This window comes from Liolophura sinensis, chromosome 6, assembly GCF_032854445.1.
Source record: "Liolophura sinensis isolate JHLJ2023 chromosome 6, CUHK_Ljap_v2, whole genome shotgun sequence".
NCBI lineage: Eukaryota > Metazoa > Mollusca > Polyplacophora > Chitonida > Chitonidae > Liolophura > Liolophura sinensis.
In genome coordinates this window covers 68,450,658-68,471,388 of record NC_088300.1, presented here as the reverse complement: position 1 = coordinate 68,471,388, position 20,731 = coordinate 68,450,658, and the positions used below count along the sequence as shown (strand labels likewise).

At 41.4% G+C, this 20,731-nt stretch overlaps 1 protein-coding gene across 1 annotated transcript; it reads left to right on the top strand.

Moving 5' to 3' along the window:
- Nucleotides 1–12,820: 12,820 nt before the first annotated feature.
- Nucleotides 12,821–15,357, top strand: LOC135467461 (germ cell nuclear acidic protein-like). Its single transcript, XM_064745235.1, has 3 exons — nucleotides 12,821–12,874; nucleotides 13,948–14,241; nucleotides 14,419–15,357. Exons 1-3 carry the CDS (start codon nucleotides 12,821–12,823, stop codon nucleotides 15,355–15,357), a joined length of 1,287 nt encoding a protein of 428 aa, XP_064601305.1.
- The last annotated feature ends 5,374 nt before the right edge of the window (nucleotides 15,358–20,731 follow it).

Genomic DNA, 20,731 nt, shown 5'->3' with positions numbered 1-20,731 from the left:
TTATAGCACGAAGCTGATCTTTTTTTTTCAAACATTTTCACATTCATCACACGTTCACTTATAGACAAATGAACAATACTGAGCTAAAATGTCTTTTTGCTTTACTGTCACAAAAGAGATTTGAAGGACGCCTTCCAATTCTAGGAAATCGTCTCAGGCAAGGTGACGCGGATGTGAGGAGTAATTTTTTTCCTGTGAGAAGGCAGGACAATCTTACTTGAGTCTAAAGTACAATTAGTACACTGTCAAAAGACGAAAGTTAGGTCTATAACAAATTTCGCCGGTTTAATTATTTCATTTATTTATTTCATTGGAGTCGTTCTCGAGAATATTTCACTTATACGACGGCGACCAGCATTTTGGTGGGATAGCAATTATCAAGTTCGAGTGGTGTGAACCCTTCCAAATCATGTTTTCAGACACCCCCGCCTCCAGCCAAAAAATAATTCATAATAACTGTATCCCTTTCAACATCTTTTATCTAAGGGTCGAAACAGATATATATTGTGACATATGGCCCAGAAGTAACCTGTGCTGCTTTACAGTCAAGTCTGCACAGGACAAGACGATTTCGATTCCTATCACTGGTGGCACCTATTCTCAATGTTTAAACAAGGTTACGGAAAAATTATTTAAACCAAACAAAGCTAATTTTCTTGTTTATATTTTGCAAAGCTATATATATATATATATGTATATATATATATATATATATATATATATATATATATATAATATATATATATATATATATATATATATATATATATATATATATATATATATAATGTGTGTGTGTGTGTGTGTGTCATAAGTAATGTCAAAATTAAACCAGAAAGTTGTAGAAAGTCTGGAGAATACAAATCTTAATGAATGTTTCTGGAACAAAACAACAGCCTACTGCACGAAAGGATTTTATATCAAGAACGCTACAGTAAATTGCACAATCTTCGATTCGGGGGCATCGCGGAAACAGACGGTGAAAATGTAAATGACATTGTACAGAACATTATCACGGAATAGTTGAATCTGCCCTAAGCCTTTTATTCAGAATGCACACAGAGTTGGCCCTCATAGACAGGACCGCATACCTCCACAAGGTTTTGTGCACAAACCTGAACGTCGGCAAATACTAATCACCGGCCGTTAAGTCCTATTAAATGACCGAGCGTTTGTCATGGAAGATCTTATTACGGAAGACAAAAAAGCAAGACTTTCTTTAAGGCCTACATGAATAAACGCTACCATGAGGGGTAAAAAAGCTCGATTTGTGAACAGCAAGTGATATGTGAATGATAGGGAAGTGAAACAGTGTGATGTGTGATTTTTTCAGTGCAACCCGCAAAAGTATTTCTCTTACATGATCTTTGAACCCCTCCCACCCCGCTGCATATAAAACTACGTTCACGGACAACAATGCCCTATGTACATTTCAATTCATCCATATGTGACACTATTCTATGCAGAAACTCAGTGGAGAATACACAAAATGTGTACTATTACGTGTGCCAAATATTTAACTCATGCCTAACCGGGAAGCGCTGGCGGTCTGTGTATAAACTGACGGCCAAAAGAAACTTTACAAATCAATTTATTTTGCCAAAGCAAAAAACAAGATGACTGAAGTTTAATATATTGAAAAGACCAATGACTTTAAATATTGGATGTCTTGAGTAAGAACGGACAATATTGCCCTCAAATCATTTTACAAGTGAACAAACTGAGCAGGGGTAGGAAAATAGCCATTTCATCTTGGTTAACAATGGGAAAAGTATGCAAAAAGTTGGTTATTTTTAAAATCATGTCAAAACCAGTCAATGTCATGGGTGGCCACCCCTTGCTTGAATGCATGCAAAAACTCTCCGACGCACAGAAAAAGTCAGTCGTCCGATGAGATGATGTGGGATTCGTTGCCATTCATCTTGGAGAGCGAACGCCAGTTCTTGTTGGTTGGCAAGGTGTCGACGACCCATAATATCGCTAATGGCGCATATTCCCATGTGCGCTTTTCGGACATGGGAATATGCTTCGTTCAATGTTTTCCTACAATAATTTGGTATTAATTTGCTGAAAAGGCTGAAAATTTAACTCACGGAGTCGTTTTGGGCCGTCAGTTTATATCATGCTTTGTAAACCCAGCCTTAATTGTGTTAAATGTATTTTCTTGTTTTTATGCACCTTACGCACGGGGCTCACTTCCCATATTACATTCTTGTTACAATCATGTAACTGTTTTGCCCCAACCTTAAGCACCGAACTATGCACTAAATTGTTATTTATTGTCTACTCTGGATGTTCTCAAACTGTGTTATATAACCAACTGGCTTCCGCTGCCTCAAACACTACATAATTCCCATGCATGTAATATCCCTGCCGATTTACCTGATATCAAGCTTGTGTACTTATTTTGATATCTACATTGCCTCATTTGCATATGTTTTTGGTGTACTATTCTATCCACGAATGTATACACAGTTAACGGAAATATCACTTGGACTTGTAATGATAGATGATGACATAAGCGATCCATTCCTGGGGCTAGCCTCACATTTAGCTTTCTATTTGCATGAATGTGTGAATAATACTTATCAAGACAAACAAACCCTGTCAGCTGACACTTTTGATCTTAACGTTCTGGATAACATGTGTTTTGATTCACTGGACGTAAGTGATACACCTGCCACCCACACCAGTACTGACGAAAATGATTATGAATTGGCCCATTGGCAGAAAGTACAAAATACTAATTGTAATTACTACTCGCCTTCATCCTTTATATCTGAATCTGTTCTACAAATCCTTGATACCAGCTACATTTCTTGCCTACATATGAAAGCAAGAAGCGTTAACAAGCATTTGGCGAAATAGTCAGCTTTATTCATAATCTAAATTTTCCCTTCACCGTCCTTTGAGTTCTCTGAAAGCTGGGTCTCTGATAGGATTTCATCACTTTTTAAACTGCCTGGTTATAAGTCCATTTTTATGTCACGGCCTTGTTTTATATGTGAATCACAAGATAAGTACTTGATATCTCAAAGAAGACTTGAGCGGTATCGATGGAAATGGTATTTTGAATGTCTATTTATTCAGGGTGTCATATGTGGAATTAGTTATCTGGTTGGAAATATATATAGCACCCCCCCCCCCCCCCCCGGTACAGATGTCAATATTTTTAATGAACATTTATTGTCTGTTAACAAAATATGCGGAAAAGAAAGGAAAAATGTATTATCATGGGTGACTATAATATAGACCTTTTTTAAAGCTGATATGCATCACCCAAATAAATCCTTTCTGTAAGTAACAAAATCCTGTTATTTCTTCCCTCAGATATCTAAACCAAAAAGGGTCCAGTCTCGATCTGCCACTTTAACTGACAATTTTTTTTCTAATATTCATGATTCAAATCTTCTATCAGGAATTTTACTAACGGATATTACAGATCACTGTCCAGTTTTATATATAAATAAAGCTGACCAGCATAAATTGATGTCAGCACAGCAATATGTATGCTACCAATACAAAACAGGAACGCTTTTACTAGCAAATTAGCAGAGCCACAAACTCTGCTAATCAAGATACAAATTCGGCACTCTCTAACTTTTCGGATCAATTTACTTCAATATACGACGGATGTTTTCCAGTAACAACCATGACTTCCAAAAAAAAAAATAACATAATTAAACCTTGGATTTCTCGTGCCTTGCTAGTATTAATCCACGAGAAAAACAGGCTATACAGACAACAACTTAAACATAGGACAAGTGATAGTCGTCAGCAATTTAAAATTTATCGTAATAAAGTTAACAGTCTGCTCCGTCTTACAAGGAAACAATATGTCGAACGTCAGTTCAACAAAGTAAATCAAGACATAAAAAAGAACTGGCAAATTATTAATGAACTAAGGGGCCTCCGTAGCTCTGTTGGTCAGCGCGCTAGCGCAGCGTAATAACCCAGAAGCCTCTCACCAATGCGGTCGCTGGGAGTTCAAGTCCAGCTCATGCTGGCTTTCTCTCCGGCCGTAAGTGGGAAGATTTGACAGCAACCTGCGGGTGGTCGTAGGTTTCCCCCGGGCTGTGCCCGGTTTCCTCCCACCATAATGCTGGCCGCCGTCGTATAAGTGAAAGATTATTGAGTACAGCGTAAAACACCAATCAAATAAAATAAATAAATAAATTAATGAACTACTGTGTCGAAATAAAAAAAAACATTTGTGATGAGACCGTGATTGCTATGAACTTTAATGAGTACTTCAGGACAATAGCAGACAAACTAGTGAGCAACATGGACTCCGCAAATGAACTGGATCAGAGTTCAATTCTTGGCATGTCTCTTCAAATTTTATTCATTCTGTGATCGGTCAGCTGAAATGTAATTCCTCATCTGGGTTAGATGGAATACGTACATCTCTCGTGAAGTTAGTGCCAGATGTAATATCTACACCTCTACACCTCACATTGAAAATCATAGACCTATTTCTGTCCTGCCTTGTTTCAGCAAAATCCTTGAGAAAACTGTATCAATAATGTTGCTCGAATATCTAGAAGAGGAATCTATAATTAATGCAAATCAGTTTGGTTTCAGGGCCAATCATTCTACCATTCACACTGCCTATAGTCTTTACAAAAAACTAGTAAATGCGAAAGAGAATAAACAATACAGTACTGTAACATTCTTGCACCTGTCAAAGGCATTTCACATTGTAAACCATGATATCCTCCTTATTAAACTTTCTCATTATGGTATTCTCAACTGTCCAGATAAATGGTTTAAAAACTATCTGTCATTTAGATCAAATGTATCAATAAAATGTCCGACATGAAGCTTAATTTTATTTTTTTTAGGTTGCAGAACCGACACTGATGTGTTAAATCTATGGTTAATAATGGATATATTTTTTGTTGGCCGTCCTGTTTCACTTGGCTGCACTAGTTACATAACGTCTTGTTATATAACGTCTTATATAACCACATTCCATGGAAGTCACGTGTCCTTCCCGTGGGACTGATAATCGTCTTGGTGATCAGCGTGGGAAAGATTAGAACGACGATTTCCCATCTACAGTTACACTTTTGGGGCGTTTAGTGCACGGGCTTACAAAAGTTGATATAATACCAGTTTTACGTCCAATAGGCATTGGACTACTTTCGCCAACTATATGATCCAAGACTTAAGAGTGTTTCGCTTAATTAATTACTTGTCATGGATTATAAACTGATCCCGTTCCATTTTGTTTTATATATGGGTGAAAAAAACTGGGTGAAAACAGAAAGATCAGTCTTGGCGACTAATTGACACCCACAATTGTCAAACTTATGCAGGGGACAGTTTCACTTAGTAATGCTTACCTGTTAGATATGTATTTATTTGATCAGTAATTAAAGCTATATTCAGGAAATTGTTTAGTTCTGTCGTCGAGGATGGTTAGTCTCACTGGCGGAGGAAGCCTAACGTGTTGCGTGAACGAGGTTAGAAGCATACTTGGCGTGGGGTAGTGGCTTTCTCCATGCTCTGCTTGGCTTTTTCCACGTGTCAATCGTTGAATAACTCAATTTTTTTTTATTTTCCTACTTTCACAGTAGGAGACAGAAATAGGAAACCATTGCATTCGTCGCTGCTTACACAGACTCTCCGGCATGATTCCGGCCTAATTTCGTACTTTCTTAGTTCTTTGGTGGTTTGTGTTTTGTGTCGATTTGGGAATTGATATTGTCATTACGGACCTGGAACGGCCTTATTGGTTCACATTTTACAAATGCAGCCAATGATAAAAAACAAGGAAAGCACAAATATATCAACAACAACAACAACGTCCTACCGTAGAGATTCTCGCCGCAATTTGTTAAAAGTTCATTCAATTTTTATAATTTCTCTCCTTGTCCCTAATTCTCTAATAAAGTACTGAGATTTTATTTTCGTATTCAATTGCAAAGAAACAATACGTGTTTGATCCTCCCATGGGTAACTTATGTAGAAGCTGGAGAGCGGAACTTTGGAAGGGGTTCTCCTTTTCAATCTAGCAGAGGTAACCTGGGCATGATGTTCTGCTTGAGTTAATCGGAATGAATGACATTTTATGTCTGAGTCAATGTTACATATTATTGCCAAAAACTCCTCTTGGTCTGTCTTGGTGCCAAAATAAGTGAGGACACTTTTTATTAAGTATATATCGCCTCGAAATAAGACAAAAATAATAATCTTTTGAAGATAGCCATTGGGTCAACAAGCAATTTTTGTGAAGGTATGTATATGTATACTTCGACCTGTGCCTACTGTTTCCCTCGCCTGACTATCGCAAGCAAGTTCGGTGTTTAGTAACAATGGCCCAGGACCCAGGACGTGTGGTGTGCTGTGCTCATTTAACGTCCATCTAACCATGGAGGTACCATATATCTGAGTTCGCATGTTTCAGGTGGAGGGGCGCTCTTTTGAAACCGAATACTTAACTGGCCCGACCTACAACCGTAAACGAGGGAGTTCGGTTAGCTATTCGTAGAACGGCTCTTTAAGTTTGGGAAGATTACATGATCAAGTTTTGTTTTCGTTATTCTTAAGATAAAGAATAAACAAGAAGTTATTGTTTAGTTAGTGCATTTTGCAAAGTGCGTAGTGGCTTAAGCTATGAGAGCTAGTTGGGGTTTCCTTGAACTATCTAATCACAGTTCTGTAAAGAATCTGCCAAGGCTTGACGATAAACGTCATTGAGTCTATACATGTAATAGATAGATATTGTCGTCAGTCAAAAATTGATACCCCAACAAAGGGCTAAGGGCCAGCTACGTGTAAATCTTTCGTTGACACCTGAAAAATTATTCGACCCCTGCCTCCCTCTATCACTCACCCTTTTGGTTCCCGCCTCCCGGTGCAGGATTTTAATACTAATCACGTAATATGCCTTGTCTAGAGATACAAAGATAATCTCTTCTCTGAAACGTTGAGAGGTAACTAGTGGCTACAGGCGTGATGTCCGCCATTTTTGAAATGTCGCGCAAGTCTATAGAGAGTCTATCACCGGTAGCCCTTACTTACGCAATAGGAAAATAACATAAAATAACATTCCAAGCGGTTGGAGATTGTAATTTCAGACATTATAGTGGGAATTAATTCACACAAAGTGAAAATGAAGATTAATCTGGCTGAAAATCAATTTCAGCCTGAGCGAAAATCAATTTACACACGAGTGACAATCAAGTTCAACCTGGCTGAAAAAAATTTACTTCATGCAATGGCTATAGGGCTGAAGAGCAGTATAAAAATATACAGTTGGAATGTGTGGGAAAATTGCAGGGGCTTGTAAAACGTAACGGCAAAATACACTTGCGTGTCATAGGTGCGTCACGGCTTTAAGTCAGGGGATTTATCCAGTTACCTCCAGAGGTGCGGCGGTTTCTTTTTGCCCTGTGTTTATTCCACTGATATAAAGTCTATGGCCCACCCTAATGCTGACCGCCGTCGTATAAGTGAAACATCCTTGAGTGCGACGTAAAACACCAATCAAATAAATAAACCTGATGACAGTCAGATTATTGATATATCTACAAATCCATAAAATGTCATTCAAATAGAAAAGTAATAAAATAAAGACTGACACATATGTACACGACTGCATGCATGTACAATGCGTGCTTCTAAATGATCGCTGACAATAAACTTGGAGTGCCTAGTCCTTTAATTAAGTGCTACATAAACATCGGTCTGTGCAACCGGCATTATTTTGGTACACTCAAAAAATTAATCAGTTGAATTTAACAGAAATTCTCTTGTCTGAGTGATGCTAGAAAACATTCTGTTATTATAACATAATATTTTGTCATATTCAACCTATTGTCCTGCTAGTCTAATAGAAGGGTTATGTTGAAGTAATAGAATATGTGTGTTATATTTAACAGAACAATCTGCTGCAATAACACTCAGATAACAGACTTTGTGTTAAATTTAACAAACTATTTTTTTTTAGTGTAACGACATAGAAAGCAACATGTATAACTGTGAAAAAAGTCCGGATATCTCATGTTAATACCTTTTGTTTGGATATCATATGCTACTGGCAATGACCCGGATATTACATGTTATTGGCAATGACCCGGATATCACATATTACTGGTGATGGTCCGTATATCACATGTTACTGGGAATTCCCCGGATATCACATGTTACGGGGAATGGCCTGGATATCACATTTTACTTGCAATGGCCCGGATGTCACATGTGACTGACAACGGCTAACATGGTAATATGTTGAAGCTAAGACAGTATTATATTATAGTAACAGAATATATTCTAGCGTCAAACAGACAACATACTTTCTGCTGAAATTTTTATTTATTTATTTATTTATTTATTTATTTGGTGTTTTACTCCGTACTCAAGAATATTCTGAAATTTTTAAAAAGTATTCTTTTTAGTGTGGTCGGTTAAGCTTAAAGGAAAGACATCTAAAAATCGAAGTAAGCATCACTTAATAGACCACATAAAACTATACATAATTTTTTTTAGATTTGTTTTGAAGAGAGTTAAAGGCGTTCAAACATTTGAATTCTAAGGCAGGCTTTATGGACCATACTCTCAAAGTTTAGGAACTCTGACGTCTCAGGAAGTTTTTCCAATTTTAATCATGACACTGAATGTTAGAATAACACTTTTTAACCCATGAGAAAAACATTACTGACGAAAGATTCCAAAAAACTCCTTCCTTGTGGTGAACATCATTGAAATGATGTGACGTCAAGGTTCCTGGATACCGTCAATATGGCTCATTAAGTCCAACATGCCTTTCAACACTCTTAAAAAACAAAAACTGAAAACATAAATGAAAGTTTTTTTCGCACAGTTTTCAGTTGTCTGTATGATGAAGACTGGGTGGCACTCCGGTTAGGAATGTTCCATTAAAGCAAACGGATAAAAACATTAAAGACTGAAAGTTCTTCCAGTTGAAGGTATTTGTGAAGTATGTTATTCCTCTACACTAGGCCACCTTAGGCCTAGACCAGGCTACACTAGGCAGTCATCGTTACTGTTTGTCACGGTCCTCTTTTGTGCACCAAATCTTAATGCCATTATTAACAGCCGTACGCGTAAACGGTAGCAGTCATCGTTACTGTTTGTCACGGTCCTCTTTTGTGCACCAAAGCTTAATGCCATTATTAACAGCCGTACGCGTAAACGGTAGCAGTCATCGTTACTGTTTGTCATGGTCCTCTTTTGTGCACCAAAGCTTAATGCCATTATTAACAGCCGTACGCGTAAACGGTAGCAGTCATCGTTACTGTTTGTCACGGTCCTCTTTTGTGCACCAAAGCTCAATGCCATTATTAACAGCCGTACGCGTAAACGGTAGCAGTCATCGCTACTGTTTGTCACTGTTCTCTTTTGTGCACCAAAGCATAATGCCATTATTAACAGTTTTTCGCGTAAACGGTACCAATTATTATTATTGTTTGTGACTGTCCTCTTTTGTGCACCCAAAGTTTAATGCCATTATTAACAGCACGACGCGCAATCGTTACTGTTGTTACTATCCTAGGTTCTTGCAATTATAACCAATAGTTCGCGAAATCGTCACGACTGATTACTACATGTATATCCTTTCACCTTATTCCAGGAGCTCAGTTGTTTCCCATGAATGTGGTACAGTATCTGGGACAGACACCACGGTAAGTTGCTGTATGTGTGACAGCAGCAGAGCATCCTGGTAAAAGACCACGTTCCCGAACTCAAAACAAAACTACATTTCCGAAGACAGGCCATGGAGGTTCGAAGACAACACAGTTTCCTGGGATAGAATTTGTCAGTGAGTATTATGTAACGTATCTGTATGTGTAAACGGGAATCGTGTTTGAATTTAGCTGATTTTTGATCACGACAGCAGCCATTTTTTGGGGGGGGGGGGAACCGGACAGAGCCCGAAAGAAACCCACGACCACCCGCAGGTTACTGCGAGACCTCCCCACGTATGACTATTATCTTTGTTATGTGTAAGAATGTATAGGCTTAAAGGCAAAGACCACTTTAAACAGTGTTACCATCAAGAGAAGAGCCGTTTGCGTAATGTACTTTATTCTTTGAATGTGTCACCAATATTATTACTCCTTAATGCACTGACCACCAATGTCTTGTGTGTATATACCAGTGCTTCACACGTAGGAAAGTTTGACAGTAGCTTAACAAAGGTAGGTGGTTTACACAGGGCACTCCGACTTCTTCTATCCACAGTCATAAAAATTCACGCATTATGCGTTAAACAATCAAATAAATAAATATGTTGGCTGAAATTAAATTAAAGTGAATTTAAATCACCAAAATAATGATATGGGATTTAATATTTTATTCAAACACTTTTTCGAAGTACAGTTCTAAAGATGACTGGACAATAGGTTCCATCATCGGGGCCCAGAGCCGTAAAAGGACAGTTCTGATCTACGAATGGTGTAAACTATTAAAATATTGTCTAGTGATATATTAATGAACATAACAAGTTTTCTGAAAATATGGTCTAAACTGTAAGGCATCTGGTACGAATGACGAAAAAAAATTGTAAAGAAATATAACAAGTACTAGACATTTGTTTAAGCTTTGAATTGGTAGAAGATCTTATTGTCTAAAGAGTTAATAGCTGTTTGCACGACCACGATTATAATATTTCAGGTGGGCCACAGGTTTGGCGACGTGTAAGGCGACGGCACTACCCAGCTGTGGCGCTGACATTGGGGAAGGGCTACTTAGGAATCCGCGAGCATACTCATTAACCTATGTGATTTATGTCATTTTTGTGGAAACGACTTTTCCCTATATCTTTAATCCGCGCTTACCCAAAGTACTGGACTTTTACAGACGTACTTGCAGCAAGGAGCAAGTCAAACCTCAGTCGTTTGCAGTATTAGTTTTTGCATTTAAATGAGCGGAGAAGAATAATCAATATGGCGTTTTCTAGCCGGTTATATCACCTGGGCTTCCATATGTAAGTTTTCTGCGTGATGAATTTGTAAAAAAGTTTACTGTTTTTTAGGGTTTATGTGCAACAGGTATAATGTGTAGATCCCCTTTATGGCTGGTGCCTTGTATTTGTATACATGTATGCATGTAGTAGTCCCAGGTGTATATAGTATAATTTCCCCTGTATCGTTAGGGTTTGTACTTGTATATGTATGTAGTGGTCCCAGGTATATATAGTATAAATTCCTCTCCATCGCTATGGGTTTGTACTTATATATGCACGTAGTAGTCCCAGGTATATATAGTGTAAATTCCTGTTTATCGTTATGGGATTGTACTTGTATATGCACGTAGTAGTCCCAGTGATATATAGTGTAAATTCCTCTTTATCGCTATGGTTTCGTACTTGTATATGCACGTAGTAGTTACAGGTATATATAGTGTAAAGTCCTGTTTATCGTTATGGGATTGTACTTGTATATGCATGTAGTGGTCCCAGGCATTTGTAGTGTAAATTCCCCGTTTATTTGCACATTTTGTATATATTGGTCCCCGGTATAGTAGAACTTAACTATTTCCGTTGGAATCAGGCCCAGCTTCCCCTGCGGGTCTGCACGTAGGCAGGTCTTGCAACAACCTGTGGATGATTGTGGGTTTCCCCCACTCTCTTCCTGGTTTTCTGCCCACCTGGTTTCCCACCGACTAATGCTGGCCGTGAAATAAGTGAAATATCCTTGAGTAAATCGTAAAACACCATTCAAATAAATAAATAAAGAAACATAGTTTGTAATACTACAGATTCTGAAAGATATTCCAGTGTGACTGGAGTAGGCTAACACGAATATAGACTTGAGTCAGCGCATGTCTGCAGCTTTAAGCAGCAGCCTTGTCATATAAAGAGCAAACGAGAAGTAAAGCAAACTGAAAAGAGAAGTGGCCTTACGAAGGCGTTAACTGCTGTCAGTCACAGCTATAGTCACTTTGGCTTCTGGGGGCTGCTTGGAGTGGGACCGATTCTGCTTTGTATCTCACAACAAGTATACGGTTTGACGCACTGTTATAACGAGGCTTTCTCTGACTAACGACACGTTTTCAGGTTCCATGACATGTTATCAATTTGACCCACGTTCCGTTCCAATTTTGAATTTCTCACCACTGTGCACAGTGCATGCACTTTAAACAAAGACATTTTCAAGTGGCACAACAAATGGTTCACTTGTTTAGCAGTTGAAAACTCTGGTTATTGCTTGCTTATGTTTTTATAATTACCAGTGTTGGATGACACATCGTTCGATCCGAGTTTCCAGAGTCTGAATGGAGTACTACGCCGTAACATGTACCGATGTTTGCGCTCCTTGAGCGAGGACTTTGCAGCCAATTCTAACAACTTTGACGTGTCTCAAATGGAACAAATTTCAGCTCTGAGCGGGTAAATTATAAAGTTAAATAAAATTAACGTGGTATATAATGATAGATTTGATGACATTTTCCAGACTCGAACACATAAAGCGCGACCAAAGGCTTTCGTGAGTCTATGATACCGGTACTAGCAATATTTATTCACATCACCTATGTGAAATTACCAGCTGAATTACTTAAGTTTGGAAAACAAAAAAAAATCAGCTGTGGTTTGAAACTTCATTATAATACTCCTGGGGTTGGGCAGGGTGGAGATTAAGATGGTGGGGTAAACACGGGATTCAACCTCTTGCATTTAGGTTTTAAGATACAATGTTTTTCATACGTAGGTCTTTTCATATGTAGAGTTTTTTTTCCTTCTAACATCAGTCTTGCAGGTGATATTTTAAGGTGCATCTACAGCGTGGTGAACCAATCACCTTGTAACCAAGCCACCCGTAATGTCTTCTACCACACCATTAACCTGTAAATGTCGGGCTTCATCGATGAGACCCAGTTGTCCGTGGACAGGAAAACTACTCAGGTAACATCCACCCCCTCTCCCCTCCCTGCCCTCCCCGTATTAAGCCTGTTTGATATTTCACATTCATATGTGAGGCTTCCTGTTATAATTATTCTCATTTTGAAGCCCAGCTTACGCTGGCCCTTCTGTCCGTCTGTCAGCAGCCCGCGGTTGGTCGTGGATTCTCCCGGGCTCTGTCTAATTTCCTTCCACAATAATGACAGCCATCGTCGTATTAGTGAAATATTCTTGAGAACGGCGTAAATCACCTTGCAATCGCATAAGTAAATAATTATAAGCACATTTAGTTAGTTGAATTAGCTCGCTTCAGTCCGTTGACCACTGACAAGAAGATTGCGCATGCATCTCAATACATCCCTGTAAAATTTATGTCGTAGAGGAGAGCCTGGTACCTGGTACCGGTAGCTGGTGTCAAGTGGTTCACTTGCTTTTGCCCTAGTCACGTACATCACAAGGTAAAGTGATCTTTTTCGTCATCCCAACGCTGCAGTGTGGGTGTATTCGGAGACCCTCATCTGAGGACTTCTTGGTCTGATAATCTAGTCTCCTGCTCGGCGCCAGGAGAACAGACTTATATACAGAACAAGCACTTTACAATCACAGGAGTTAACGAGGAAATTGGCAGAGTGATCACGTTTGGTGTTTGGCCAGCGTGGCCGGTGGGCCAGCCCGCGCGGCTTGGCTCGGGCACCGGTTGTCGTGGCCTGTGTTGGAGGCCTATACAGGTTACAGCATAGGACAGTGAACAAGGTCAGCTTGCCTGGTCGAGCTCCATTCATCCCGGGCTAGCAGGGCACACAAAGGCTTGTGTCACTAACAGGCAGCAAATTCGTGCACTCTTGCACGAAGTTCATTCGCCACTGTCACTTGACAGTTGATCAGTCAAAGGGTTGAGAACGCAGTGGAGTACCTGACTGGCCGTCCACACAGTTGGACGTGTCAGCCGGGTAGCTCCTTTGGGCGAGGTTTTTTTTTTTACCACCAGAATGGCTTTCCGCATTAAAAGGCCTCTTAGCCTTAAATTGCGAATTAAAGGCAATGTAAAAGCGATTGACGTGTATCATGGGTTGCAGGAACGCATCGGCAACGGATCCAAAGTGTTGAGGGGTTTGGTCCACGTTACTGGGGATCTGTGGAATGTCACTGTCGCCAATGAGGAGGTCAAGCAAAAACTACTTAATGAAGATCTGGTGCTTAATGGAGTAAACTGTGCGGTTTATGAAGTTGAGCAATCCAGAACTTTGGTTAAGGTGAAGAGCCCCTATGAGATTCCGGATGAACGGATAGGAGCTGCTCTCAAACAGTTTGGAACGGTGCACTCTGTCGAACGAGAATGCTACCTGTTCGACAGAACCTTGCAAAATGGGGTTAGGAGAGTATGGATGAGCAACATTTCGTCCACCATTCCTGAAGCCATATGGGTGGGAGCATCTTTTCGGTCACCAGTCTGGTACAGAGGGCAGGTGCGAGCTTGTCACCTGTGCCATGCGACAGACCACCTCAAAAATGATTGCCCACTGAAAAACAAATGTTTGATTTGCAAGCAAGAAGGTCATTTCCAAAAGAATTGTCCTCAAAATCTGGACACTGAGAGTAGCGACAATGGGATAAGTAGTGGAGATGAAGATGACATAGCAGTTGCGATGGATGATAATGGTAATGATAAGGACGATGGTAATAAGGACGACGAGGATTTGAATAATGATGATCATGAGCACGAAGATAATGACGGAATGGATGACAGTGATGATAACACGGATGATAGTAATGAGGCTGAGGATGATTGTGAAATGGTTAATGGGGATACGGATGGTGGACAGGAGAGTAGCAATGATGTAGTGGGTAATGATGATAAAAATGAGGTGAATGAGGCAGAGGACGGGAAGGATAAAGATGCTATGGATAATGGTAAGGACGGGCAGGAGGGTGGTAGGAATGAAGGGGGTAAAGAGGAGGAAAATGATGTGGACAAAAATGCAGATGATGGTATTTCATCAGCTTCTAGCCAGGTCAAACAGGAGGAAGTATCGTTGGGTTTCACTGAACCGTTGGTTCCGTACAGCTCGACCGGTCAGTCTGCCGAGCAAGACTCTTCACAAGACTTGTGGAGTCAGCCATTTACCTGTTCCCAGCCAATTGCAAAACAAGATGTAAATGAGTCCTTATGGAGCACCCCAAAAGACCAAGTTAGCGGCATTGAAGCCTCTGGATCGGTTATCCCCATGGACGACACGACGTCGGAAATGGATGATTCCCTTCCGGGAGAAGACCTAGACGAGTCAATGCCGACATACGCTAACGATCAAGGCGAGGTTTTAGTCCCTGTCTCCACTTCTTTAGGAGTCCATTATCGGACCATGCGCCGCAACTCAAAAATTGAGAAAGTCAGGAAGCAGAGGAAAGTAATTTACCTGTCCCAGGAGGACTTTGCTGCACGCAAGGCTGCCCTGTACAAAAAGTCGAGAAAAACAAAACTTAAATAGATCTATAGTGGCTCTGAATGTTGTCTCACTAAATTGTCAGGGTTTGCTTTCGGACTGGAAGCAATTTTCCCTTGGCCATACCTTCAGGTCATTAAAAGCAGATGTTGCTTTTCTACAAGAGACGGACTTTACTGACGTCAATGACGTAACCCGGTTTGAAACAGCTGTGAAAGGGAAAGTATTTTCCTCTTCCGGCTCGAATCATAGAGCCGGCACGGCTATTGTGTTTCTTGCTTCTTTCCTCGCCTCGGGGACCATAGTGCCATCTGTCACTGATCCCGGTGGTCGTTGGGTCAAGGTTGAGGCGGAGTATTCAGGCTTTGATTTTACGTTTGTCGCCGTACATGCACCAACATATGTTCCTGACCGTCGTCGGTTTTTCCAAAGTCTAGAAAGTGTTCTGGGTGATTCAAACACCAATGTCTTCCTGGCCGGCGATTTCAATTGCTTCGTAGATCCCCTAATAGATAGGCGAAGCACGGCCGCGGTAGCTTCTGATTCGTCTACTGCTCCCTTGGCAACTTTGATAAAAACATATTCTCTGTCGGATACTTTTAGGTTCCTTCATCCTGATGCCCATGAATACACTTGGACCTCGCCAACTGGTGCGCACTCTTCGCGTCTGGATAGAGTGTATTGTAGCAAGGATCCCCTTGGACATCTGGTTCATGCAGGTCATGAACCCACTGCCATGTCTGATCATACTATGGTCACAGCCAAATTTGATTCAGGGGATTGGGTAGAGAAAGGTCGGGGTTCTGGAAGCTCAACGTCAGCCTTTTGAATGACGAAGAGTTTCACAAGAACATGCAAGATTATTTTGCCGCTTGGATGTCAGAGAGGGATTCTTTTAGGTCCGCGGCTGAATTCTGGGAGGAGGGTAAATCTGGGCTTAAGCGGGTGGCTAGGGCACGTCGCCGTAAACGGGCTCAACGTAAACTTCTGAAGGATTACAACAAGGCCTCTAAAAGAGTTAGTGATGGGGAGACCCATCTAGTTGACCTGTTGGAAGGTCTAAAACGTAAAGTGCGGGCTGGTGAGCAACAGGCTTATAAAGCAGCCGCGGTTCGTGCCAGAGTCAAGTGGCAGTTGGAAGGCGAGAACCCCACTCGCTATTTCTGTTCTTTGAAGAAGTCGCGTGCTACTGAAAAACTTATCCGCGAAGTAGCAACTCCTGATGGCCGTTCAGTCCGGTCCACCAAGGATTTATTGCAGGCCACATGCGATTTCTACCAGAGGCTCTTCACCTCAGAGGGAGTTGAGAGAAATTGCATGGAGGAGTTGATCTCCCAGATCTCCCAGATCTTGCCTCCTCAGGAGGCCGCGATCTGTGAACAGCCATTCATTTTGGATGAGCTGCATTCTGCAGCAAAATCCATGACGCTGAACAAGTCCCCCGGTATCGATGGTCTTCCTGTGGAACTGTATTTGGCTTTCTGGGATGTGCTAGGCCCTATCCTGCTGGACGTTGCCAACGAGGCTTTTGAGCAGGGTGAGTTGACCGATTCAATGCAGCAGGCTCTTGTCAGGTTCGTTCACAAGCGGGGGCCAAAAGAGGACCTGCGGAATTGGAGGCCGATTTCACTCTTGTGTGCCGATTATAAGATCATCACAAAGGCGCTAACCCGCAGACTTGGATCCGTGATGGGCCTTCTTGTTCACAGTGATCAGACCTGTTCTGTGCCAGGGAGGTCAATCCTCACCAATAGCTTCCTATTGGATCCGGCTTCTTTACAAGTCCCCTGTAAGTCGTGTAATGGTGAATGGTTTTATTGGTGACCCTGTTCTCCTCGAGCGTGGAGTTCACCAGGGCTGTACTCTGTCTCCTCTGCTTTACGTTCTGGCCGCAGAGGTTCTTGGGGTGGTTGTGAGGTCTTCTGACATGAAGGGAGTGAGAGTCCCTGATGTCCAAGAACAGATCAAAATCTCCCAGTATGCCGACGACGCATCTCTCTTCGTGGGAGATGATGAAAACTTCCACATTGCCGAGACGATCTTGAACAAGTACCAGAAAGCGTCTGGCTGCAAAGTCAACAGATCCAAGTCAAAAGGGTTATTCTTGGGTGCTTGGAAGGGTCGTGCTGATACTGCTTTGGGTATTGAATGGTCACAGGATCACGTCAAACTCTTGGTGGTAAAACTAGGTGCAGAAACTCGGCTTCTGTTAACTGGAATGACCGCATCCAGAAGGTCGACAGAACCCTCAAGGGGTGGAGCAAGAGAGGCCTAAGCATTGTTGGGCGAGTCCTTGTATTAAACTTGCTGGCAATGTCGAAATTGTGTTGCCTCAGTTTTTGACTTGCCGGCGGATAAGGAGCACACATTAGTTGGGATGTGTCGGGAATTTTTGTGGAAGAGTAAAAAGCCTCTGGTCTCTTCCAAAGTTTGTACCCTCCCCAAGGCAAGTGGAGGTCTAGGCCTCGTAGATATCCCCAAGAAGGTTCAGTCCTTAAAACTGGCTTTTTTGGAGCGGCTTATGTTGAGTTCGTCTCGGTGGGCTCAGGTAGGCCGGAGGCTTGTGGCGTCGAAAAGTGAACCCCACGCTGTGGGGTTGCTTAAAGCTCCAACGCGTTTCAGTTTTCTTCCTCGGTGGTACTTCGACCATCTGAAAACCTTCTTTAAGCTGAAACGGACTGAGGCTGATCCGGCTTCGTGGCAGGAAGCTCTGGATCAGCCTTTGTATGGAAATCCCCTAATTTTGGGAGAGAGTGGAAGACCCTTGATGCCTGGTAAGACGGCCACACCCAGTATCCGGCGATTGTCGGATATTGTGGATGGAGGCACCAGAGTGTGGCTGGTCCTGGAGTCGGTCAATTGGCGTCACCTAGCAGCTGTGCGAAGGGCAATACCGAAGGCATGGTTCAATCTGCCGGATACTGTCACGAATCCCAGCCGGACAAGGTATCAAGTTAATCAACAGGACCTTTCTCAGCTTTCCTCCAGGAGATGGTATCGGATCCTTCTAGTGGACAAAAACGACTCCGCCGGAGTCCAGAAGTGGCAACAGTTGGGTTCGGTGCCATCGTCCTGGAGGAACTTATTTTTATCGCTCTGGAAGTCTGGGGTAGACGACCGAGCTAAGGCGGCTGTTTGGCTGCTGTGGCACAGACAGTGGTGGGTCGGGCATAAGTTAGTCCGAGCAGGACTGTCTGCATCTGCCGACTGTCCTTTGTGCTCGTCTCAGGACGAGACCGTAGAACACCTTGTGTGGCATTGCCCGGTTGCGTCCAGCATGTGGCAGATGTTGGAACGGACAATTTGGCGTCTCCTTGGACGAGGGTTCTCGTTCAGCCTGGAAGATGTGTTGTTGAGGGACTTGAGACAAGTGCCGCCTTCACTGAAACCGGTCGTCAGAGGACGTGTGAGTTGACATTTTGAGCAATTATACGATTTCACCTGTTAGGTGTGACCATTTGCCAACTGTCACATTGTCGTTGCTGCTCTAGCTTTATCGCCATGCTGTATTCCATATTATGGAAGTGTTAAGATAACCACTTTGTAGGAATTATACAGAGATAAAATATTAACATTCAACATACTCAAAAGAGAAATATAATATAAATGAATTTAAAAAAGCAAAATTGTTTCAGACGGAATATTTCATTATTATTTTGGCATATGACAACAGAAAAGAAAGCCAGAGAAACTTCTCCCAAAATAAAAGACTAGCATTTATACAATTATTATGTCAATGACCAATTTGAAGGATTTTTTGGCTCTTCTCGTCTTGCTCTTTTTTGGAAAAATGGTTTCAATCAAAATTTTAACGTGAAAGTGTTCATACAGTATATTACTTTTTGACTGCTTGTTTTTTGTAATTGTTTCTTTCATTATTTCCACATTGCTTCCCTGAGTTTTATGTTTGTTGTCAAATGGAAAAGTGATTTTTATGATAATCTTTATTTCACGTGACTCCGATCCATGCTGAATTCACAAATGTTCTCTACCAGTGAATGAGTAAGACTTTAGCAGTTTGCCCACAAAATATAATCACATTGGCAGAAATGAACCAGTGTTCATAAACACCTTAGATCCAAATCTTTCCACACTGGTGAGACAATGCAGTTCATCCAATTAGAAAGAGCTTTACATTTACGTTGGGCATGCTTCTCCATTACAATATTTCTTAGACAAAATGCTTGGGTGGAAGAGACACAGGATATCATCAAACATTCTCCTCAACTGTTTCCCTGAGGTAAAGAACAGTTTTAACTCCTTCGACGGTAGCACGTTGGTGGGCGTCTGTGACGTGTCGGGTGGAAATCCCCCAGCTGTATTTAACAACAACATGAATGTGGCAGGTTCAGGTATGTATTTCGTACATGTGTTTTGAAAAAGGGAAATATATAAAACTGCAAAATTGATTAAACACATAAGGTAAGGGCTCTATCTCTGCGTCCTCGTGGCTTGCATCACCCTATGAATACATAACTGACACTCGTGTCTATAGAGCCCCTTCCTTTGTCATCTTTCTTCATCTACAAACTAGTTATTTCCGTTGATGTATAACTTGGGTTAATGTCTGATGTGTGCCGTATATGCTGTCAGAGTTCAGCTACACGACGACCCCTACAACAGAATGCGTTTTGTCCAGTCCTCCACCGGCATCGTAATTGTCCTGCGGCTGTGGGGAGGTAACTACTACTTCACGGCCCGAGTGGCCGAGAGCCTCATTCTGACGTCCACAGGCCTGTTTCCCGATGGTTGCCCAAATGACAAGGTTATCACGTTGGGTACGTTTCTCAACCAGATTTGTGTTTTTCCATTTTGTTTTTGGTTCATTATCTTGTTCAGAAGTATTAAACCGTAATCCATTATAACAAAGTTTCAATATTCCTCAGAATTAGTTTATACATTTTGTAACTGTTTCATCCTGACGATATCTTCAAAAATAGATGAATAGTTCTTAGTGACATTATGGTAAACTTTCAAAACGCCTTAATATAACGACCCTCTTCTAAAATTAGAGAACGTCATCGACCTGTCGTCTTACATAACTCTCAGAATGTACTGAGGGGAAATCAGCAGTTGTAGAACCTGTACGCACCCGGTCTTATATACATATGCTATTTGACTGCTGTGTCTCAGACCAGTTTATGCCTGTTCGAGTGAAGAGAGCTGTCAGTCACTTGGAATGTTCCACAGCCTGTAACACCACTCTCTCCAATCCAGCTTTCGTTACCGCCTGCATCCTTGACTGCCTTGCCAAAGAGGATGTGGAGCTGGGTTTTGTACTCTGATTTAAACTGTTTGTCAACCTGTCAGTTATCTACCCCATCCTTATTCTAACTGCATTTTCCTTGCCATAATACAGACGTACAACATCGTTGAGTAGATCTTGAGGTGTTACGCGTAACTAACGAAAGCCAATTTG

Bases quoted from the DNA above. Each gene is read 5' to 3' on its own strand.
- LOC135467461 (XM_064745235.1), top strand. From the start codon at position 12,821: ATGTCGGGCTTCATCGATGAGACCCAGTTGTCCGTGGACAGGAAAACT. The intron at 12,875-13,947 runs GTAACATCCACC...CATGGGTTGCAG, and splicing joins TGGACAGGAAAACTACTCAG to GAACGCATCGGCAACGGATC. The intron at 14,242-14,418 runs GTTAGGAGAGTA...TTGATTTGCAAG, and splicing joins ACAGAACCTTGCAAAATGGG to CAAGAAGGTCATTTCCAAAA.